This window comes from Atractosteus spatula, chromosome 2 (assembly GCF_055471065.1).
Source record: "Atractosteus spatula isolate fAtrSpa1 chromosome 2, fAtrSpa1.hap1, whole genome shotgun sequence".
NCBI classification, from domain to species: Eukaryota; Metazoa; Chordata; class Actinopteri; order Semionotiformes; family Lepisosteidae; genus Atractosteus; species Atractosteus spatula.
The window spans coordinates 45,604,087-45,629,202 of NC_142707.1; the positions used below are offsets into that span (position 1 = coordinate 45,604,087).

General features: G+C 37.0%; 1 protein-coding gene across 1 annotated transcript in view; it reads left to right on the forward strand.

Annotated features, from left to right (window-relative positions):
- Positions 1–6,006: 6,006 nt before the first annotated feature.
- armc2 (armadillo repeat containing 2) overlaps positions 6,007–25,116 on the forward strand; it is a 55,664-nt gene continuing 36,554 nt past the window's right edge. Inside the window, exons 1-5 of the mRNA XM_088927309.1 lie at positions 6,007–6,077; positions 9,782–10,034; positions 11,033–11,105; positions 14,175–14,340; positions 17,107–17,305. Of these exons, the coding sequence (XP_088783435.1) occupies positions 9,820–10,034; positions 11,033–11,105; positions 14,175–14,340; positions 17,107–17,305 (653 nt within the window). The 5' untranslated portion in view covers positions 6,007–6,077; positions 9,782–9,819. The remainder of the gene's footprint in view (positions 6,078–9,781; positions 10,035–11,032; positions 11,106–14,174; positions 14,341–17,106; positions 17,306–25,116) is intronic.

The following is a 25,116-nucleotide window of genomic DNA, read 5'->3' on the forward strand; positions in this document are numbered from 1 at the left end:
ATTTATGGTCCTCCAGGAGGTAGGAGGTTCTTGAATGATAATGATCCTAACAGCTTTGCAAAGGAAACCAAGATCAGGGCAGGTAAAATGGATACTATTATGGTGATTTTCAAAGTTCTTGTTTCAGGACAAAATTTGCAGTGCTTTTTACCTAAATTATTTCTAAAGATTTCAAAGAAGCAAATCTCATATAAAAATGACTTAGAGAAATATTTTTTACTTTTCTCTACCTGATCTCCTATTATTAATTTAAAATTATTACATTGGAATTTATTATTATTACACTTATATTACCAACTATATTTACTATAATGTGGTTGCTCTCATTATTAAAAACATCGTGAATGATGAATGACTTCAGGGATTTAATGCTGTCACAATGAAGGGGGGAAGACAGACGATTTTCAACTATTTAGATAATAGAAGCTTTTCAATTAAATGCAAGACAAAGGAACTTCAGAGTCGGGTGACTGTATAGATGTAGCCTGCTTCCTGTAAATCGAACCCATGAATTCATTAATATATGTTATCGTTAACATCCAGAGCATTGAGTCAGGGCATTTTGTAGACCCCACAGCACTAATAATTATAGCAAAAGCCATCCTGGGAAATGAAATGCTTTTAATACCATTTGTTGTAAAAATGCCAAGCAAAAGCAACAATTTAGTTTACGATAATGAGTCACCAGGTTATTTTGTTGTGTATGCTGTTTAAATATCTTAAAAGAAAATTTCCTAAACAGGGAAAATTATAGAGTATTACGATTTCCAGAGATGGTACTGTGGTTTCTGTGTTACAGATAAATAAGGTACCTATGGCATCACTTCTGAGGTATTCTTGATATTTGTTTTGTGTTGATGCTGTGCTGTGGTTGTGCATTCCCCCTTTTTCAAGAAGGCTGGCAATGAAGTTGGTTTAGATGTCACACTAGATACTAATGTAAAAGGTCAGCTTTGAGAATGATAAGGTTTAATGCAAATGTGAAGGTGACATATACTGAGCAATAGTCAAAATCATTCTATATTTGTCTTTTACTGCATTGCGTTCATGAATCAGAAAGGAAAAAAATGAGCTTATGTGGTGCTTTGGAAGGACAGAGAATAACAATCAGAGGAAGGCAAACCGAAAAGAAAATAATTGGGATCAATCCTAATATTCTTCTATCGTTCAAAGTCTTCAGCTATCAGTTGAATGCTGTTGTGAAGAAACCAAACATGAACAGAAATTAATTTAAAAGGACTTCAATACCTACATGACTGATTGTGGCAGGATGGAATACAGGGCAGTAAAATGTGTAACCTTGTATCTAACCTTCACTAGCCAGTCAGAAGCTCTCAAGTCAAATACAAGTCATTGAGGAACCCTCTGAATATGGGCAGCACAGAAATATCACAGATATATTTTCACACATTTTTACTGTGATTGATTGTTTTAAGAGATAAGGAAAACCTTTTTTGTATGTATTTATAAAGTAAGTCTATAGTCTTTACCATAATGCATTGTACCAATATTAATGTCATATTTAATTTGTAAATTAAGAACAATATTTTCCAGAATACATTTATTTTAAACACCCAACAGAGGTTACTTCACACTTTACTGGGAAAACATTGCAAATTGATCATATAAAAGACGTGAGGTAAATATTCAATATTCTACAATAAGAAAGAAAACTTGATGTGTTCAGGAAAAATAACACAGCACAGCCATTTCAAAAGTCCCTGACCACTTTTCATAAACCGAAAATTAAGACTGTGTGTATAAATAGGTACAGTAAACCATAACTTATTCCTTTCCTTAACTAGCGATACCTAACTTTAGTAATAATAATAATCAAATTAATTCTATCCAAACATATCTTGAACCCAAACACAGATCCTTTTCTGAATTCAGCACTATTTCTGCAATCATATCTTTAAACATCACTATAGCATTAGTACAAAGTTAACTGGAACCCAAACCTTTGACCTGATCTTAACAAAAAGCACAACCTCTGATATTAGCCCAAGCCATCACCCATGTCCTATCACAAACAAATAGCCCTCATTCATGTTAAACCTTACCTTACATTTTCTCTAAACTAAATGATACTGAAATAGCTGAAACCCAATTCTAACTCCATGACCTTAGCAAACCCTAATAGTGGCTGTAAGCATTTTCATACTCATGAAATTTGTATTACAGTACATGAGGCAAAAGTATAGAAGCCGCTGTCTCTACATTTGTGCTCAACCATCCATTTACCTATCTGCACTATTTTCTAAAACACTTTGCACAATACGGGTGTTACACAGCGGAAAACCAGGGACTGAGGCGGACAGGTTTTACAGATGTCTGCTCTTTATTGTGCATAACTCTTAACTGGCACAGAATGGCATAAACCCGCCAAGGCACCTAAGTACCGTAAAGTGGTAACTCCCCAAACCCAAAGCGCAGCAGCGCCGTAAACCCCGAATGGACGCTGTGTGTGACATAACAACAGGGTCGTGGGGGAGCCACAGCCTGTCCCAGAAAGAAACAGGCACAAGGCAGGACACTTAATATCTGGACTGGATGGGACACCAGTCCATCGCAGGGCGTGCGCACACACACACACAAACCAGGGCCAGTCTTCCCAGAAGTCAACCGACCTGCCAGCATGTCTTTGGAGGGGGAGAAAATACAAACTCCACACAGACAGTACCCCAGGAATTGAACCCCGTGCCTCAGCACTGCAAGGCAGCCATGCTAACCACTGCATCACGGTGATTGACTATATAGCATACATTATATATATATTAAGCCTTTTTTTCTGTTTTGAGAGAGGAGAATCCATGTAAGAGGGAAACCAGGCAACAGGAGGCATCATGTCTTGAACAATGATTTTTATTTTTAGAAAAGGACCTTTTGTGAAGAAGTCGTTTGAGCCCTAATTTTGTTCTTGAAATGAATACTGATTGCACAATTAATCCATGAGCAGCCTCTGATTAGATCAAACTAATTTTATTGTAATACTCTTTTTATGAAGCTTGGTGACTAATCCAAGGCTTTCATTTTTGAAAAGCTGCACTGCGCGTTTAGGACTTAATTATGAGCTAAGGAATCAGCAGTTTTATGCACTGGCATGAAATGGGGAGAAATGATTTATGAAAGCCATAAACTAATGCTGATTTTTAATCTCTGCACTGAGCTACTCTATAACCATTAAGCCAGGCCACTCTCTTTCTTTCATCAGCAGTGTCCAGCAACAAAGTATATAAAATAACAAAGCCCAAGATGATTTGGGTTTAAAGCAGTTTCTTAAAAGGTGCACCAGCTTCTGAATTCCCCAACCAAAAGATTTTTTTTGTTAACTGATGTATTGTTGAAATATTGTAGAAATCTGGGAGAAGAGGGATGTATTTTCTAAGGGGAAGTGAATAGAGTATATTTTACTGTCACCAGTACTGCATCTCTGTAATATTTATACCCTTCCCTTTTTTCAGAAGAAGAGTATAAAAACATCTCAAAGATCCTTAATACCTCTTTGAGCATGGTGATGGCATGCAAACTGAACAGGCAGACAAGGAGGAAACTGGTTAATGATGCCAGAGTGAGGCCAGTGGTGACTTTGAAAGTGTTCGAGTTCAGTGGCTGACATGGGAGAAAATGTCCACGAGTCATCGATATACAGTACTGGTCACCCCACAGAGGAGATTTGTAAGGAAACTACAGTAAAACATCTCAAATCCCAACAAAACACCTAATTGATAATACAACATACAACAGTATCACAATGAACATTTTGGTCTCTAAATGATAAGTGTTACATCTGACACAAAACCAGCACAGTGTGCCAAATCTTACTGGAAAACCTGCTTTAGACCTAAAGTGGGAATAAAAATTCACCTTCCAGCAGGACAATTATCCAGAGCAGAAGGACAGAGCTATTCTGGAGCGGTTTCAGAATAAGAAAGTGAATATCCTTGAGTTGTCGCGTCAAACTTCTGACTTGAGTCTTCTTAAGAATTTGTGGAAAACCTTGAAAACTGATGGTCGTGAGAACAAAGATCTCAAGTGCTTCAAACTGAACCAGCCTCTCACATAAAGTACATGTATATTCTTTTCATATGTTTTACAATTTGGGGATTAGGATTATTTTATTTAATTATTGATTATCCCGCTTTGCAGTTTTGTTATTACCTTTTTTCTCTTGTATTTCTCTTTTCCCCTTATTTGTAACAATATTGCTTCAGAGAGTGCAGCTCTGCTCTGCCCCTGCCAGAATTTGATCACATTCGCATGTGGGCTCACAACACATACAGGTGCACTCCCTGGACTGCGGCAAATTCTACGCCATAAAGTCAAAAATGATTAACAAAAAAGTTCAAATTTGAGGAATGCTAAGAAACACAGTTGCACTGTGTATTGTAATCGGAAAATAATAAATGGAGATTTATGACAATTTATGATAGAATTAATCAACAAAAGCAACTTCTTTTCATATTGGGAGGAAATAAGCGACAGAAGTCATATTTCAGTCATTAAAGTCTCCTTCCCTTGCATGACTAAGTATCTGGAGTATTTCAGTGTTTATTACTTTATACCATCGAGTTGTTTGGGATGGACAAGAAGCAAAAATGCTCTCTCTTAGTCTCAAAGAAGAAATCTTTTGAGATCCACTGCATCTGATATCTCTTTCAAAAGGTAGAAAAAACAGTTGACATGGATAAACCTTCTTGTAAAAAAACAATTCCACATGCTCTGCAAACTGGTAGTTACTCTGTAACCACTGCCTCTATTGGCAGCTCTGTCCTGTGCTTTTCATATCATAAATTATTTAAATCTCATAGCATGTCTATTTACATATGTCAGGTGTTGGCACATTTCAAATTGTCAAGACATCTTTCAATTTAAACCTCAAGCCAAGCACTACTTGACTGTGAGACAAAGTTATCAAATCGATTACCTCTCTCTGCATCATGAAAGTGAACTTGTATTTTCAGCCAACCACACATGTGCTGTCCCTCTACCAATTTTCTCAATGATAGCCCTGATGTGGGTCACAAACAGGGGACTGAGCTCTGCCAGCAGCTCCTAACCACCTAGTGAAATTCCTATCAGGACAGGAAACTCATCTTATTTTCCAGGACGGGAGTTGTAGGAGAACCAGACCTTTTGTGATTCAAGGCTGTTTATATTAGCATACTGGTGGCCATTTGAACAGAAGACCTTTTCTGTTTTTGACTGCTAAATGTGTATCACTTTAACTACAGATTAGTACAGAAATTTCAAACATACATTCCTTCAATAATATTGTTGTATTAATTCCTGAAAACAAATTCTTCTTTTTATTTATCATCTCTCTGATTCATTGGGATGCATAATATTCCACAGATGCTGGTGAATCACATTGGATGTTCAAATGCCACTGATGTTAGAAGACATTTCTTTCGTTACAAATTATAGATCTCCATCAGGACTTATTTTTATTTAACCCTGAATCCCAAATTAAAGCAACATTAGTACTGTTTCAAATTAATGTTCCATAATACAAAATGGGTGAAATATAAATGAGTGAATATATTAAAATATTCACAATTTAGACTGATTCCGGTTTACTCGTTAGATTCGCTGAAGACAACTGTCATGTTTCAAGGGAACTGAGGTGGTAGAAAGTGATACAATATCTTAACCTAAATATTTACTTTTAACCGGTGTCCCCTTTCAAAACTGATTTACATTTCAAAAGTATATAAAATATGCACATATAAATTTACATAGTGTGGTACGCTAGATTTATCCAGAAGTTTAAAATTAGGTTTTATTGACACTGGAATGTGACTCGCAGTGGTCACCGATATCGGGTTTAAAGTCTAAAATATGTTTTTCAAGTTTCATATCAGAAAATCAATAACGGCTGCAACTTCACCTGATTGCCTAAGCAACAAAAATAAACGTCTCGCTAACTATGACGTCACCCGGTTGTCTATCACATGGTCAGCTGGGATCCAGGCAACAGCTTTCCACTCTTAGGAGATCAACGCTTTGTTCAAAGACAATTCAGTGTTTTTTAAACAACACTGGTGAACGACAACAACATATATTTTTAAATGGTGGTAAGTGCGTTTTACTATTTTTCTGCATTTATGTGGACTCTCTCTATTATAAGGAAGTTTGCAGAAGTACTTCTACGTTTTGTCGCGTAATTCTACAAACCGCTATTTGAGAGTTAAACAATAGACGAGATGTATGATGACTCCTACGGTTATATTTTAGATGTAGACGCAACCTATTGAAATAGCTTCCGAACATATTTCGCGAGTTGACTTGGCTGCGCTGTCGCAGCGGCTGTGACTGCGTTGCTGTTGCTATGGTGACGCAGCATGCGCGCAGTGCATTCGTGGGGGAATCTGCAGAGGTTTTGAGGAGGTGAGCGCCGGTCTGACCGCTTTTTCAATCTCAAAATGACTTCCCATTGCGACTCAGGTGATTATTGTTTGCCACCAAGTTGAAAAATAAATGTTATACACGTCAGATAAAATAAAGACACTATAGGGTTTTACATCACATGCTGTTTGGGCTCAGGTCAGTTACTCTACAACCCAGTGATGTACTGTACAGTAACTTGATTACTGCCTTTCACTGAGTTAGGGTGCGAAGTGTAGCAGTAATTATTCATGGCATTGTGGATGTAAACCCACCGTTGTGATTGCAAAAACATTTTAGTGAATTATTTAAGTATCTTATTTCTTGAAAAAAAAACGCGTTTTTAGTCTAAATCTTTATTCTAGAAAAGCGGAGTCTGATTTGCTTACTGCAAATAATACGTTTTGTATCTTTGATTATAGAAATATTCAGGTAGGCATTATTATCGGAGGATATACTGTACAACTGATGTATCCAGTATGGAAAGTGTGTTAATTTGAGGTCTACTAGGCCGTTTGCAACAGGTGAGGGAAGCTCTTAAAATGTTGTTCTTTTAATATCTTTTAATATCATTCAATTAGTGTTGAATGGTGAAATACCTGCATCGTCCTATAAAGGAAAGCTACTGAAACGCTTGCTGTATAACACATGTATTGTACTGTATAAGTGCAGAATTACAAAGTCGGATTAATCATTATTGACCAAGAGGGCATGTCATAGTGTTATTCTGCTAATTATAACACATTGCAATCTTTTAAAGTGATCACATTGCCGTAGGAACAGGTTTTAGTTTGTATTTTGTTGACGGTGTGCTATAAGGTCAGATAACATCCCACGTTTAACCTTTCCAATTTAAACATTCATGTTGTGGATTTTGTTCCCTTCAGTTCCATTCAGGTGTTGGGCTATTTAACTGCACAGTTTTAATATTTCCAAACCAGGCTCTGGGGTGTTTAACCGTTATTTTACTTTTAAATGAAGTGAAAGAATCCACTCTACATTACCTTAAGAAACTTTCTGTATATGATTTAGTAATTTGGTTAATTGTTTAATTGATTGTTCTAGTTGTTGCAAAAAAAAACCAACAGAAGACATAAGGCTTTCAATCACCTTAACTGTTTCACTGTAGAATCTTAGGTTTATTACATTGTTAAATTTAGTCACTTGCTATAAATATATAAAATTTAAATTTTTTTCTAGTATATTCAAAACTCAGACTGCGTTCATACAGCTTTCATTAAAATTAGGTCATTTCATTTATATTAAATGAGAGGCTCATTAATTTTTAAGAACAGTACTTACAATCTATGGTCTACATTAAACCTTTTCATGAAATGCTTTGCTGATTTTCTGTAACATCACCTAAAGTGAAGATCCCTTTTTGACATATTTACTCACATTCTGCATTTGCTATAGCAGAAATAAGACCCAAATTCTGTTTCATCATTTCTTCTGCCTTCTTTGGAACAGGAATGTTTAATGGGTTAATATATGGAGTGAACACTTACGAAGTCATCTAACGAAATATGTAATAGAAATAATAATATTAAACCCTTGTTCTTGATAAACAAGTCTTCTTTTCTAATATACTGTACCCAAATATTTTAACACTCACTGAAGGCCATGTCTTGACTTGTGATGGTATACAGGAGTATGCTAAATTGTTGGTATTTTTGATTGATTCTAGGTATTGATTGCTTAAAAACATTATTAAATTAGTAACTTTTTGAATTACCAGCCATAATAATGTTAAATATCTCATTACTAATAGATCTCAACTAACTGAATTTCAATTATACAGCTATCGTGCTGACAGCTAATTATTGGTGGACTTCATTCATTTAAAAACAGTTTTGACACTGAGAAATATATTACTGCAGAAGGTCGCTGTTTTTTAATGGAATTCAGTGTTGAATTATTTGAGCCTGTGTCTCAGATTTCTCCAGTATATTTGACTTGTAACAACTTCTTTCCTAAAGCAATATTAAAAGTTTGTGTGTGATGGAAGACACTATTTTCTTTTTCCAGAATAAATTACCTCAATCCTTAAAAGAGAATGCATAATTGAAATTCTTAATTCTTAACGCACAAGCATATCTTTTCCTAGTGAGTTATCTTGGTTGCTGCATATCTGGCTTGACAGCTGAAGGCCGTCCAACGCCTTAATGTGCAGTGTCTCATCATGACATGCCATTATTACTTTACCTCCATTACATCATCTCTGCAGTGAGAGGAAGAATAATGCAGAGGCATTTCGGATGGATTCAGTTTCATCATTGCAATACTTTACTCTGGTAGTGGACAGTTAAAAGAGGCTACTTTTTTAAATGACGTTTTTCATTCAGTTGAAGAAACAGAGTTTTTCTTGTCAGTACTTACTGTACCTGCACTATCCACATTTCAAACTCTTTTTCTTGCTTCAACAGTAACAGTGTAGTATCGAGTGCCTGTTGACATGCCTCGACAGAGTTAATGTGGTCTCACAGAAAACAATGGGCGTTGATCAGTGCCAAGGCCTTATGTAATATGTGCTTTAGAAACTGCGTCAGTATTATCAACACTGCGACCCCTTGACAGCTAGATTTCGTAGTTCCAGAGCTGCACAGGATTTTCACTGCCCACTCCTTATTTCCCTTGGTCATAAAACTAAGCTTCTACACCTCTTTTGTATTTTTGCTACTGTAAGCAGCCTCAATTGTGTATAGCTACATAAACATATACAATATGTTAAAATTTCATTTAAAATGTACGATTTACAGAGATTTCATTTTCAGTGATTACTGTTGCCTAATTTCTTTCTAAATGGATTGAGTTTAATTTCTTTATATTTATTATTTTTTACACAGTTCCCCAATCAGACACACTGGTAGAAATGTACAGTATGAGAGATTAAATATCCAAAGTTCCAGCCTATATTCAGAAATGTATATTAGCTCTTTGACAGTTCATATAGTTGGAAACTACCCAACTCTTGGGTTCAGCTATAAATTGCATTAATATCACCTAACAACTGTGCAAGTATATACTAATTACAGGATGGCATGTTTATTCTAACAAAGGAAACTGTACAAAAATCATCATTTTATTTCTGTAAAGTAAGTTACATATTTGCTGCATTAGCATTAAAAGTCAGATTCATTTCACGTGAACTATCAATGAAATATTATTGTATCACCTTAACATGCATGTCACTTGAAAAGAAAACTCTTTTAATTAGGCTGGAAAGTAATACAGGAATGCCTGCATGCATTAGACAACAAATCAAATGTTGCGAGTATTGCATATAGTGAATAATTAGTATGAACCACTTTTAATGGTACTTCTGACCTTTGCTGGAAACCTTTAATAAAATAAGTTGCAAAATTCAAAGATGAATTTCCTGTTCTGTCCCTAGGTTTTGCTCTGGAATCAGTAGACTACCAAAGCTCAAATATGTCTTCGGCGGAAAAGAAGTTTCAGAAATATGAGCCTTTTTACTTGAGCCCCTCACCAAGGAGGAAGACAAGTGCTGAGATCATCAGTGAGGCCCGGAGGTCTCTCCGGACATTCAAGACGCAAAGGCCCTTTACACCCAGGTATGAGGAGAGGCAGCTGTTTGGACCGACCTCCTGTCGAACTTCTGTGGACCGACCCCCTTCGTCTTTCAGGTACTGTAAGAAAAAGGTAGTCGAGTTTATCGTACTGTGATGTGTGCCATCAAAAACGCTAGAGAAGAGCCTGGTACCCCTCTTGCTTTGCAGTGGTTATCTGCAAATCTGCAGATCTTTGTTTTGGAGTATTAGTTTAATTTAGAATACAAAACATAATTTAATTTAAAATTAGCAATCTGTTCATGAATTTAGCAGCCAGTCAAATGGAGTTTCTGAAGAAAGTTTAGGAGGGATGACAACAGTCACTTCAAACAACCATGGTTGGCAGTAGTTCGTAATCAATGCTGACATCATTTCCTCACCTAAACATTGTAAATGATATACTGTACATAATCCTCTTCTCTCCCTCACATACATTATGCCTTTTTGCATCCCACCTCATGTGGAGTTGCCCCTTGGTCACTCACTCTGCATGGGGGTCATATGGTGGGAAGTTAGCCCTCTGCTAAGCAGGTTGAGCCGAATTTACTGTGACTAAAACACTCTATAAACCTTTTAACATGCTTAATTCTTAGGGAGCACTCACCCTGCTGTCTGTGTGGGTCCTAATGCCCTACTTGTAAAAAAGATGCTGTTCTTTCCATGAGAAGTAAAACAGGTCCTGACTCTATGTGATCATTAAAATTCCCAGCTTGCTCTTCGAAAACAGAAGGGTTGTAGTAACCCCAGTGTCCTGGCACAATTTGGCCCTGACCTTTACCAATCACGGCCTCCTTATAATCCCCATCTATGAATTGGCTTCATTACTCTGCTCTCCTCCCCACTGATAGCTGATATGTGGTGAGCATAATGGCGCACTATGGCTGCCGTCGCATCATCTAGGTGGGGCTGCATATTAGTGGTGGTGGAGGGGAGACCCCATTACCTGTAAGCACTTTGGCTGGCATGTCCAGAAAAGCACTACAGTATATAAGTGTAAGGAATAATTATGGTTAATAATTCTTTGGTGTTGTTATACCTAGTGACCTACAGATTCATCTTTTCTTTTTTTTTAGTCTTCATGCTCGTCATTTCGAGACACCTGACTCAAGACCTGGTTCAGGTAAACGTCTTTCGCCCCTGGAACATGTAAGTTTGAAGTTCCCTTTTTTAGCAAATGTAGAAACTAGAGCAGATGTGTTTCATCTTGGCCCTTGATATTATATTATTATGATGTTAGATTTCCTAGTGCTATACAGAAGTACAATGTAATAACTTCTGGTGACATGAAGCGGGCTTTTGTTACCTCATTCTGTGAGGCAGAATTTGATGCTGTGCATATCTGGAAATTGAATCTATTTTGTGATGTAGATTGGGCATTTTACACATTACTGTGCACATTTTACTTTCATTGTGGTTTGAAGTGTACTGATCAATGCCAATTCTTTTTAACCCTGGAAATATAAAAATGGAGTTGCAGTTCCCCTTTAACTTTTACAGAATATCAGTCATAAGGCTACCCTGATTGTAGCCTTCCTATTCTAAAAAGAAGAAAAAAAGAAAACTGGCTTATTCTTCACACTCTGCTCTATTTATCTAGAATTAATGACACCTTATTGTACACCTAAACGTTTTTATCAACATTAAGTGTACATAAAGCAGTTTTGATGTTCTGAATGTCTCTTGTTAAAAAGGAATGTTTTTCATACAATGAGCATGAATGCTCCACTGATTTTTAAAAGATCACTTCTCAGAAACTGTGGACAATGCAAATTGTGACTTAAGGAAAATTAATCCTCATTTCTTAACAGTAATGCTCTTATGATTCTTTGCAGAAATATAGAAATCAGTCAATATAACTTAGTGTCCAAGAGACTAGATTGTCAAAATAAGAACATAAATAAGGAGTAGTTTGTAATACTACTGCTCCTATTACTGCTACATCAGTAGTTCAGTGAATTTAAGATTTCTTCCATCTTAAAAGATCCCAGGGTTTGGGGCTCAACCTCAAGTTACTTCCAGATATACACAACTCTGTACAAAAAAAGTATTTCATATTTTTGGTCTTAATTTATTTCCCTTTTTGGTTCTACTTGTGAACCTGTGTTCTTGTTCCACTACGTAGTGTGAAATAGTCCCTTTAATTGATCTATAGCCTTTAGGATTTCATATAGGGTTCCATTAGGTATCCCTCAGGATTTAACCCATTTAACTTACTATAGTAGTTAACAACATAAATAAAATATCTGAAAATTGTGAAATACAGAACATATGCACAATGCAACTAAATCCAGGGCAATGCAAAAGACTGCTCATCTTTGTCAGACCTCTATAAATTAAAGTGTTACAGCTATGGGAAATGATTTCCTTAGTGTATGTTCTTTGCTTTCGCAAAACGTGAAGCACTGGCCTCATGGTTTGTAGATCTCGTGTTTTAAATAAGAAGGATATTCAACAATAAAAATCACTAAGCAAGATCAGAAGGGAAGCACCTTCCTTGGAAAAGAAGGTATTAACATGTAATATAAAAGAATAGGTCATGGTTGTTAAATATTGTTGGCAATTGTGTTATTCTCTCTCCTTTAAAGCTTCTAATTATTTTGCTAATCAGATGGTAAGGGTGTTTCGAGTAGAATATTAGCCGAATAGAATGACTTTAGGTCGGTGCTGTATGAAAGCTGTATATCTTAGTATGTAAAGCAGTTTTTTCTTCATCTACTGTAAATTTCGTACTGCCTGGATCTGCACTTTTAACTTGGAGGGTCAGTCCTCAAAGGACTTGAGTTTTAAAATTGAGTGTAATTTTGATTGAGTTTCTCAGGACCTGTAACTAGCCACTTATACTTAACATACATCATTGAGTGAAATGGGTTTCTTTTAGTGTACCCACAAGGGCTGCTTTTATGTTTTAGTATGGCAATATACTGTTAGCAGCTGCCATAACATTTTAGGTAGCACCATCTATGATGTAGACTTTTCTTGAAGTAATGAAAATTTGATTAGCAGAAATATTGTATCTTTCAGTATTAGATCAAGCTACAGAACTGGACTATACAAATTTAATTTGGGGAGGATTTGAAAGATAACCAGACTTCACATACTTCTATTTTTTAAAATCTATAATGAGTTCTTTTATTTCTTGGACTGCTTAAAAATGCCCCATGCCATGGGAAGTAGAGCAAGCTCATAAAACCAGAATGAAATTAATAACAATAATAAAATTAATAAAAAATTTTACAACTGACAACACAGTCTTGTGAATATGTATAATATTGTACAATTTTTTTTTGTACTTGGGTTCTCTTGGTAAAAAAAAAAACTCCATTTGAATTGTTATGAACTAAACATTTATTTAGAAACTAATATGTACTGTATTTATTTAAAGTTAAGCCAATATAGACTTTGTAATTTGATATTAATACTCTTATTGGTGTAATCAGATGGTTTATATTTATCTTTTATTTTATGCTTTTCTAGTTTCGGCAATTAATTGCCCCTTTTCAGCCTCCATTTTAGTTAATTACCTTTTCATTTCTCTGCTAACTTTAGGAGAACCAGAGACCGATATGCATGTTTGTATTTTTGTCTTCATGGGGAAATCACTTTTTTTCTTTTTGTTTTACTACTCTATTCCCCACCCAAATGAAACTCCACATGCAGTGAAAACAGGCCTGAAACAAACAGTCATAGCACTTCAAATTAAAAGAAGATGGCATCTGGCTTCTTAAAAAACCCTATGCATTATGAGATGTTTCCACATTGTTTGTCAGGAGTTATCGTCTTTGTGGCGATATTTTCCCAAGTGTTGTCCGGACATATCGATTGCAATAGGTGCCTTCCAAAACTTGCACTCCACAAACGCTTATCCCTTGAGCTCAATTGCATCATCTTCAGGAAAGACACAGCACACAGTGGTGCCAGCATCTGTCCATTGGCATGATTCACTCTCATGGAGCAAATCAAGGATCATCCAGCTAAGTCTTCCAACAAACTCCTTTTTGCACCACCAGTTAGGACTTTGAATGACACAGCCTGAAATCAACCCTACAATCTGTGGTACTGTGGCTGTGGTGTAAGATCTGCATTCTAGACAGAGGTTTTTATTGGAAGATCTGTAGTATTATATTTAGTATACTGGTTTTCTTCACTGCAGTTAACTCTGGACATGGCAGTCTTGAGTTTCAATGATGTATTTCTGCTTGCATTTCTTTTTAACAGAAACCCAAACTGCCTATTTGTCCGGATCCTGATCTTGACACCTCTCCACCTCTCCCCAAACCTCCGGCTGATCCTCTGGAGCTCAACAGAACAAGCACAGCTCGGGCTCGCTTATTCAAAGCTGGCTCCCTGGGAATGCTTCCCCCCATGATGCAGCCAGAAGAACGTAAGATTTGTGCTAGATAATACACAGTCCCATGCTGTGAAAGTATCTGTCTATATCAGGACAGTCTGGTCCTGGCCCAGGGGATTTGTATGTCTGCAGCAGGTTTTCATTCCATCCTAGCCCCTTAACCAGGTGAAACTAGTTACAGATTAGATGGACTAAATCAAGGGATTCAGCTTTAAAAACACATAGAAAACTGGAGGACACAGTGACCTTCCAGGATCAGAGTTTTGCTGGACCTATGTCAGGATAGTTTGCATCATGGTTATTTGCTCATATGATGAAACACAAACCGATATTCTAGAGAGAATCTAGGATATGGTGGACCATTGAGTGCAATAGTGCCACAGCGAGGTGTCTCTCATATTTACCGAAGAGAGGATGAAGTTCCAGCACGATCAGTTTCAGTGTAAAAAATTATAGTGTTAAAAGTTAGTTAAGTAAAATATCTTGCTATTGCTTTTAAATAGCCACAAAACTTTAAAAACATAAAACTGTGATGTAAAAAAAATGAAAATTGTTTTTTTTTGGAAAACATAATGTCCACACCAGCTGTGGGATAGAACAAACTTATTCTTTTTCACTGATCCCCATGTTCAGTAAAGAGTATTACTTATTCCTATGTTCTGTTATATGCTGAGCTGAACAGCATATTTTAATATGCAGATGTCCAAGAGTGATGACAGCCCAGTATGTCATTCTTTTATTGTAGAAGCTGTGAGTTGACATGATGTGTGTATTGCTTTGTTTCTTTTGTGAAAGGTTTTGGATATGTACTATATTATGGTTTATTGTAATGCATTTCCTAGTAGAAACAATTTCTCCATCAGTTTCTCTAATACATTTTTAAATTGGAGACAGCTGTTAGAGTGTTCAAAGATGTTCTTTCTCCAAGGATCAGAGTGAAGACACATTTCCAATATAACCCCAGTCTCTGTTTGCTGTTTTTAGATGTTTACAATAATTGGAGTACAGAGATAAGAATGTTCAGTGAAACCAACATGTTTAATTTTCAAGGATATTGGATTGATTTATGAGGCAACTCGGATAGGGCGGCTGAGTTCTGTGGCTTTCTGAGCACAAGGAGGACACATCAGCCTGCCATTGTGTCTGTAATACACTTATTACAAAAGAGGAAATTGTTTTCTTTCAGGATTACAAGGAAAAAAATGAACGGTATTGTTTACTTCTTGAGCCTTGGTGTTTCCAATTTGTGTAATGGGTACTATGTTTGTCTAGCTTTCACTTGAGTTTTTTTAACCATATTAAATTTATTTCACTGGTCAAGGCACTTCTATGCCAGGCAACCGTTTTATGTGACTGGATCACATCGTCTGTCAGCGAGTAGATGTGGTGCCATATAAAACCCCTTTGTGAGCTGCACTGTATGTATCTGGTTAAGCAGCCCTTCTCACCCATGAGGATTAGCACTATTACTGGAGAAACAACGGTGTGTGGTTTCCTGCCTTGACTGAATATTAGCAAAGCAGAATTAAGCCTCTTCAGATGGTCCTAATGTTGTCACAGCTAATTAAAATTCATAGATTTTTCTTTTATCCTAAACATTCATAATTGACTATTCCATGTTACAATTATTTTTATATTTTCCATATATGTCCCTATCTTTTAATTACTAATTAACAAAGCTGCAGTTGCTATTCTGCCAATCTGTGTGATAGGTGATTTTCCTTGATGATGTAATTCGTGTTCCAGATATAATCCAGGGTAATACTGTATGTCAGTTTAACAGGTACTGTATGTGACAGTTGGTACAGCACAAAAGTTTTTTATGCCATAAATTTTAAACACACATTCCTGATACAGCGGAGGAATAACTTTAAGGGACTTTAGCACATTTTGATTGAAAGTATTCTTTAAGTTACTTTTCAAAGTCTGTGACATTAAAGTCAATATATTGAAGCCACAGTTAGCGGTGTAACTGTTTCAGCTTTATCCCAATTACTTTTGGTGTAAACAGTGGTTACAGAAAACTTGGAAACTGTAAAGGTGAAACTTCTTCTATGTCCTCCTTTACTGATTTCTCTTTCAATACTGTTACTCAAATTATAATTAATGTTTGTTATTCTAGGAGCAACAGCTGTACATTTGCCAAGTGTACATTGTAACACGGGGTCATCCATCCTACTGATCACATAATGTAAAACTCAGTGAACATCTTTGCTACATAGAATTAACCCTAAATATGGGCAGAGTGTGGTAGGAATTATTTTTGTTGTTTTTAATTCACGAACTCACAGGTTTATATACATTACTGATAAACTTTACTTAACAGAATAGGTAAGTGCCATTAATCATAACAGAAAGAAAGCACATCAGAGTGGCATCTCAAAACACACTCCAGTTATTATGGATATAATGTTGTATTTTAAACCTCTTGTTAGTATGCTGTACAGTGCCATTTGGTGTATCTCTTTATAATAAAATGACCTTTCTCCCTATAAGGTGGAATCTTTTAAACATACAGACATTAGTTAGGATATTGAGAATATTTAGGATATGTTCAGAGATCTAAAAACCTGTTTGATTGTTTTGTTTGAATTTTGAATGCAATCGTAGGGCAGTTCTTTGTTCCAAATTCAGAATCCAATTACTTTTATGCAGCTATAAGGAAGTGTTCTCCATATAGACATAAGTGTTATTATCATCAGTGGTCCTAGATGATGGGTTGTATATGGTATTTTTAATTTCAACCTAAAGAAGTGTACTGTTTCCATTAGTTCTGACTGGTGTTGTTTTTACCTGTAGTTCTGAAGAGGCTGAATTCTGAACCGTCTCTTGCCAAACCTGATACTTCATTGGCTATTGAAGAAGGACTTTCAAAACCCCTGTATGGAGACAGGACCCTCCTACAGATCAAGCCCTCTGAAGATGAAGACAATGAAACTGGAGGTCTTTCCCAAGTCAAGTGTGAGAAAATGGTATCATCCAGACCCGGGAGTGGGAGGTATGTCTCTCATGTGCCAGACAACACACTTACAATACTTGGAAATCAAATGCATGCTTAAGGGTTACCGTGAAGCCAGTGTGTGGCTAATTTATGACTTCTTTTCTTCCATTTCCCTCATACAGCTTAGTTTTTTAAACAGTTTGTACCTTTTGGTTTAATTGCACCTTGTTGTATCCAGTGCTTGCAGAAACTGTGGTTCTTCTTTAACACAAAGTAGGTTCATATATCATAGTGTTATTTTTTTCTGTGTACCCTCATTTATTATTGTTTATTTCCACTGGTAAAGAATACAGTAAAGAAATCAAATGTTGTACACTTTAACTGAAACCATACAGCTGGTGCTTCGAAGGCAAGCAAACTACGGCAATCCTTTTAATACAGAAATCATGTGGCCGCTTCATAAAAGGACTTTGAGACCAAGAGTAAACAGTCAATTCTATTTTTATTATAATGTTACAATTAAGATTTATAATTTACTACTTCAATTATGCAAAAGAGCAGGATATTGTTGAAAAATGGTTATGAAACACCTATGAAAAGAGAAAACATTCTGGGTGGAAATGGAAGTTGCTGTTAGATTTCACTCCAGGCTTTTGGTGCCAAGCAACACTTGTATGCAATGAATTATTATTGATAAAATGATCATGTCAGACAGCAGTGCATCATCCGTTCATCCATTTTCAGTAGGCGCTTTGTCCTTGAAGGGTAAAGGTAAGCTGGCTCACAAAGGCGGGACGGCGCCCTGGACAGGACACCGGGCCATTGCAGGGCACATGTGCACAAAAGCACATGTGGGCCAATTGAGAGATAGCAGTAAAAGAGGAACTGCAGTCCCAATTTCTCAGACTGGTTATTAAATCTCATTAACAAAATAATTTGACAGTATAGAACAATTTTACAAATTTTGAATTAAGCACAAAATAGTGAACTTTGTGAAAGTACTGAAAATTGCCATGTTGTTGCAAACCACTGTTCTCGCCACGGGCGATTTTCCACGAATAGTGATGCGGCCCCTCGTGCTCACAAGTCACTGCAGTGACTAATGTAGTGTGATGTAAGGGCAGATAGGTAAGGATGTGCAGCAGACATTACACTGCAGAACTGTTCCAATGTGATCTGCAGGCAGGGTTAACAAATAAGTAGTATTTGTTGACAAAACCATCTTGAAGTCGAGGGCAATATTTCTATTGAATTAAAAGACGTATTCACAAGCCTGCTTGTTTACAATGTAATAAGGCTGCTTCATGGATGTTTTATTGCCTCATTCTGAATAGCAGAATATGGTGCTGCGCATACTTAGAAGTGGACGTTTTACAAGCTGCTTTGTACATTTTACTTTTATTGTGGTTTGAAAAAGGACTCATCAGTGTTGATTCTTTCTAACCCCGAAATCTAAAAATAGTGATGCAGTTCCCCTTTAACCTGGACAGTATGTATGTATGAAGTACAAAGAAACTGAACAATGTGGAGAAAGCCCAAGTGGACATATGGAACACATGCCAACTCCACACTCTGGACAGATTTAAACCCAGGACTCAAGAGCTGTGTGGCCACATGCATCACCTGCCACATCATCTCTCCACTAACACGTTAAGTTGCCACATAAATAGAATAAAAGTTAAACTTTTGCCCTTGATAAATGCCTATGATGTACTTAGCTGCTGAGGATAAATATTTTGTGTGCCAGTAAATGCCATATACTATGGTGATTTTTTTTTCATGAATCGTTGTCATTGTATGCAAATTAGTCAAAAAAATTTTTTTGACATAGTTACCTTTTGCCACAGTAATGCAACTATCATTACTGTAAACTGATAAACCCTGTTTATGAAAAAAACACAATGACGTGGTTTATTGCCAATATATGCAGTAGTAAGTTTTATGAATACCTTCAAGCTTACAGGTGACACTGAACCAATCAGAGACTAGTACAGCTGCAGCTTGGGCATGAGTGAAATGCAGGGCTTGACATACGTAATGACGTCATACATAAGACTGATGCTTATAGACACGTTTGGAAGTGTTGAGAGGCACTTGACAAATCCACTGTGCTTGTGAATGATCTTTAAATGTGGGAAAGCAATGTACTGTAATTAAGGGCAAAAAAAAGAGTTGATCCATCTCAGTAATATTAAGTTAAGGTTTTTGCTTTTTGCAGACTAGCTGGGCTTTGCTCAAGATGGGCTTCTATTAGATTTAAATAATGTTTTGTGGTCTGCTTTGCAGCCATTTGTTTTGACTGCCGTTTGAGCCTGCCTGAAGACAAAGATGAGCTAATGTCTGTGAATCTTTAGTTAAAGCACACAGGATTATAGGACTGTAATCCAATCAATGATAAAATGCTCAAATAAGAAATCACACAGCCAGTATCGATAAACTGAGACACAGATGCCTCATAGCTGCAGTGTTGAATTGCTTCTTTGACCATTTGTTCTTGGATTTGAAAGCATTTTTTAAACTCTTGTACCATATTTTATTTTATTAAATAAACAACAAATGATTGAATAACAAAACTGGCATTAATTATGATTAAATATGTAGTACAGGGATCTACAGTAGCTATCAAAAGTATTCACCCCACTTGGACTTTTTCATATTTTATTCATACTGTATTAAATTGTGATTTTTTGCTATTGATCAACACAAAACACTCTATAATGTGAAAGTAAAAATAAAATTATATACATTCTCCTAAATGAATTATAAATAATTATAATAATAATTGCTCACACTTATATAGCGCTTTTCTGGACACTCCACTCAAAGCGCTTTACAGGTAATGGGGACTCCCCTCCACCACCACCAATGTGCAGCCCCACCTGGATGATGCGACAGCAGCCATAGTGCGCCAGAACGCTCACCACACATCAGCTATCAGTGGGGGGAAGAACAGAGTAATGATGCCAATTCATAGATGGGGATTATTAGGAGGCCATGATAGGTAAGGGCCAATGGGAAATTTGGCCAGGATGCCGGGGTTCCACCCCTACTCTTTCGAGAAACACCCTGGGTTTTACGTCTCATCCGAAGGACAGCGCCTGTTTACAGTATAGTGTCTCTGTCACTATATCCCGCAGCCGGCAGAGGAATCCTACTCCGTTGGGCTCCTGAGCAAGGCCCTTAACCCCAACTGCTCCAGGGGCGCTGTACAATTCCAGACCCTGCGCTCTGACCCCAGGCTCTCTCCCTGTCTGTGTGTCTGTGTGTCTCATGGAGAGCAAGCTGGGGTATGCGAAAAGACAATTCCTAATGCAAGAAATTGTAAAGGGTTAATAAAGTGATGTTATTATTATTATTTCAAAGGGGAGAGATGGCACTTTTATAACTAGCTTGGCACACTGAGCCCTACAATACTCTTCATCCTTTAAATTCCTCCTCCTTTTGCAGCAGCCTCAGTGACTGATAAGATATCAGCCTGAGAAATCAGTCATGGCACCAATGTGATGAGTGCAGCTCTCTCTGTTCCTAGCAGGAGGTGATCCCGATCGCGCATACTGTAGCTCTACATCCTGGACAGTAGATAACCCAGTCTCTTGTCAGTGAGTGCACTGAGCTCAGTTAAAGTGTCACTGAGCAATTCTGTACTGAGAAGCATTAAAGAATGTAATGTTATTGTATGTTATTAACATTAACCTGTATGTCAGCATCACTATGGTATATACAGTATAGTGTGCTCCAGATTTAGTCTTTCACCTGATGAAAGATGTGATAGGAACAAAAATCATATTACAGAATGAGTTACGCATCAAGATTATTTGTCTTACCTAAAATAATTTTGGAAATGTTTACTGTAAACAGAATAGTACGGGCACAGAATAAAGACACATATTGTATGCCATAAATGAATTCTAGAAAACAAGATCATCAAATTTATTTACAGTTCTAAGTATTCCTTTAAATGAAATCTAACGAATATAAATCTACAATGACATCCTGCCTTTTTGTAAGTGTGGTGGAAGACTTCAGAATGATACAGAAATTCTGTAACGTTTCCCGTTTCCCTGGGGTATAGAAGCAGGTAACGCATGGAAGGATAGAGAGGGCTCTGAAGACTGTATGCACACATATCTCCTTAAGTTTGGAAATGGTTATAAAATAAGCAGTAGAACACTGAATCTAACTCTTTCCATTGTAGTGTCCATTAAAAAAATAAGCCCATCATTAATGTATAATGGCAACCCTGGCAGGAAGTAAAAGAAAGTGTATCTTGTCACCACGGAATATGCAAGAGAAGGCAACTGTGACTTCAAAGGCAACAGCTGGAGATCTAAAAAAACTGGCATCTTCAGGATACAAAGTATCAGAAACTTTCATTAAAGTTGCTTGGAAGATGCCACTTCCAGGGGAGGACAAAGAGACTCAAATGTGACAAAGAAATATTTAGTTGTGTCCAAAATTGTAATTGCAATCCCATTATCTGATTTTCCAAACCTCAATACTTCTATATCTTGACAATACCGGTGTGTAATAAATCAAACATTGCTAGTTGGAACTCAAGAAGTTGTCAGTGGGCTACGGAAGACATGGTCCTGTGAACAATAAACAGTATTTTACTGCTGCCATATCTTGTTCTAAACGTGTTCTCAAAATACTGTGTGATAATGTCGGATAGGATAGGGTGCTGCCTGAGCACTGGCAGAGCGCTTTCTTTCTTTTGTGCGGTGTGCCAGTGTGTAGTCGTCTGCGGAGATTTCTGTTCTGTGGTATAGGAGAGAATCCTTTTCTAGATCAGAGCAATTGTTTGTGTAGCCAGCTTGGGAACACATTCAGTTCTAACCTGAATGCCGTCTGTGGGCGCGTGGGGATCTTAAAGTGTGGTAGCTGTGCATTCCCACGTGCCGTGGAGCGGGGAGTGCAGCGGGAGGTGTGTTCCACTGTCACAACTGTATCCAACATAGTTTGTGATTTACTTGACATTTTCAAACACTTGTAGTGAGTCAGATGGGCACTGGTAATGATGAAATTTTATCCTTTATGATTACCACTCACATTCCAGAACTTTCATATGAAAACCAGAGGTTAGAACTGTGAGGGGTCCACCAGTGTCTTCATATCCTGGCCACAAACCCATGCATCTTTTGTGCCTGACACCGTGAAAAAAACCCATCTGGTTTTTCTTATACGCCTTCACTTGGGTATGTAGGCTGCAAGTGGCTGATTCTGTCAAAAGCTGTTCTAAAGACTGTCTCTAGGTCTTTACATACAGTAGATTAACATCTTTTGTTATGGCTTGGGTATTTGTTTCTTGAACAGGGAATTGTTATACACCTAGATTCACGAAACGGGAATGAGATCTTCTGTTTGGGTGGTTACTGTACCTGAAGATACATCTGACTAATGTTAATGTTTCTTTATTAGCCCTATACAATTTCTTGCATTAGGAATTCGTCTTTTCGCATACCCCAGCTTTTCTCCATGAGACACACAGACAAGGAGAGAAGCTTGGGGTCAGAGCGCAGGGTCAGCCATTGTACAGTGCCCCTGGAGCAGTTGGGGTTAAGGGCCTTGCTCAGGGGCCTAACGGAGTAGGATTCCTCTGCCGGCTGCGGGATTTGAACCGGCAACCTTCCAGGCACAGGCGCAAATCCTTAGCCACAGAGCTACCGCTCCGCCCCGAAGCGGTCACACTAGATCACATTTCTCCACTGTTCTGTAGTTCATTGCCTACATTGTCTACTTGCAAACATAAATATGTTACATATTTCATATTTAACATATAAATATATTTTCTATATATGTATACCAGATATAAATATTTCAAAGTACTTTTGTGGTATAAACAAGTCCACTAGGCCGACATGGGGTGCATTGCCTGGTGTGATGAGCAGTTTTGGTAAAACTGGCTGTTGACACCCCAGGTTGAAATGGGCAGTCAGTTTTTCTGCAGATGCTCACCTGTTTTGCCTTGCACTTATCACAGGATATCACAATCCTGGAAAATGTGCTTTCATCTTATGTTGCACTTTGCTGATGATGTCTTTCCCCCCTTAGTTCCATGCTGACATCACTGTACATAGCACTGTTGCTGAAACATCTTCTAGTTGAGGTACTATGGTTACTGAAGCGTCTGCCAAATGTGCCCTAATGGTCACTCTCCTTTCAAAGTTACTGAGACTGCAGCCACGCTAGCCAGAAATACAGACAATCAGGCCTGTCCATCATTTTTAAACATGCCGCAAAAAATTCTGGGATACTATTTGCTTCATTCATGCATGAGCCACACCTGTGTGGAAACCCTTGCTTTTTCAATATAATTGTTTTCTCTCATTTTTCCTTAGATGTTTTCATTTTTGTCTACTTCCTGTAACCAATCAGAGTGATACCTGTGGTATTGCTTACGGCGCAATTCTGTATTTTATTGTCAAAAGTACTCTTCTAATAAGTATTTTTGATTAAGACAAATTTAGTGGGATTAACAATCTGTCATTTCATCATGTGAAATTCAAATGTGTAACAACATTTCTGTGCTTTCTTTTTTATTCATAATGATGTGCATAAGACAACGAAATACTTTTGGTAAAGAAAATGGGGTAGTTTGGAACGTTGCTTATATTTTATTGACTGAAAAACGAATAAATCTGAAGAGTACTTAATATTTAGCCACAAGTGAGAATTATCTATGTATTTTATTTGTATTGTAGGAAAGGTCAGCTGTTAAAACCTACTGCAAAAAACTCACGATCCATTTTCTACATCTTAGCAAAATAATGACTAAATGACCTGAAAAAAATCAAGCATTAAAGTTTCCTTACTTTCTGAAAAGTGAATATTCCTGTGGAAAAAAACAACAACTTAGAAAACCATTGTTTTTTGTCATAAATCCAAAATTTATATTTACCACTTGGCATCCCAACGCTAGGAAGAAAACATACACGACTAGGTGAAAGATCAGCTTACTCTATTTTCAAGTATATTTCTTTGTTTGTGATTTGACCAACTTGTAGATATTTTTGTTACCTTCTTTTTTATGTATACTGTCTTCTTGATATATTTATATTTTTTGTATAAATATATCATACAACCTACACATAGTTATATAGTCTTTGAGGATTTTGAATGCTTGGATCAGGTCTGCTTGTCGTCTTCTCTGATCAAGACTAAAAAGGTTCATTTCGTCTAGCCTGTCCTTATAGGACATTCTTTTCAGCCTGGGAACACATTGTTTACTCTTCTCTGGATTGTTCAAGAGCATTAATAACCTTTTTATAATGTAGTGACCAGAATCGTACACAGAATTCTCAATGTAGTCATACTAGCCCATTGTACATTCATACCATAACATTCCATGACTGAATTTTAATGAAATATTTATATAAATAAAATTCATACCACACAACAACCAAAAGTAAAGATTTATCAGCAGTATGGTATCATTCCATGAATGTGGGATTGCTAAATGGATTTTGAGGTATCATCTCCTACATGCATGATGGTGGATGTGAGTTTCGTATTATAAGAGAATGATAGCAGAATATGCTACTTCAGCTCTCATCAGCTAGATGTTTTCCTTTATGACTGAGGTTTAGGTTGATGTCAGGTGGCACATATGAGCACAGAAAAAAATATGATCTCACCTTTTTTACAAAAAACAAGAGAAAAAAGACTGCCATCTGTTCTGATGTTTTCTGGGCTGCCCAGTTTGTGAGGAAACTGTCCAAGGATTGCTTTGTACTCCCCAGGGTGGCTCAATCAGATTTCTGCCAGACTGAGTCAATCCAATTACAGGTTGTGTAGAAGTCACACACTTACATTCCATCATCTGTAATAATTATATAAATAACATCCCAGCAGTTCTTTTAAATAAGTTC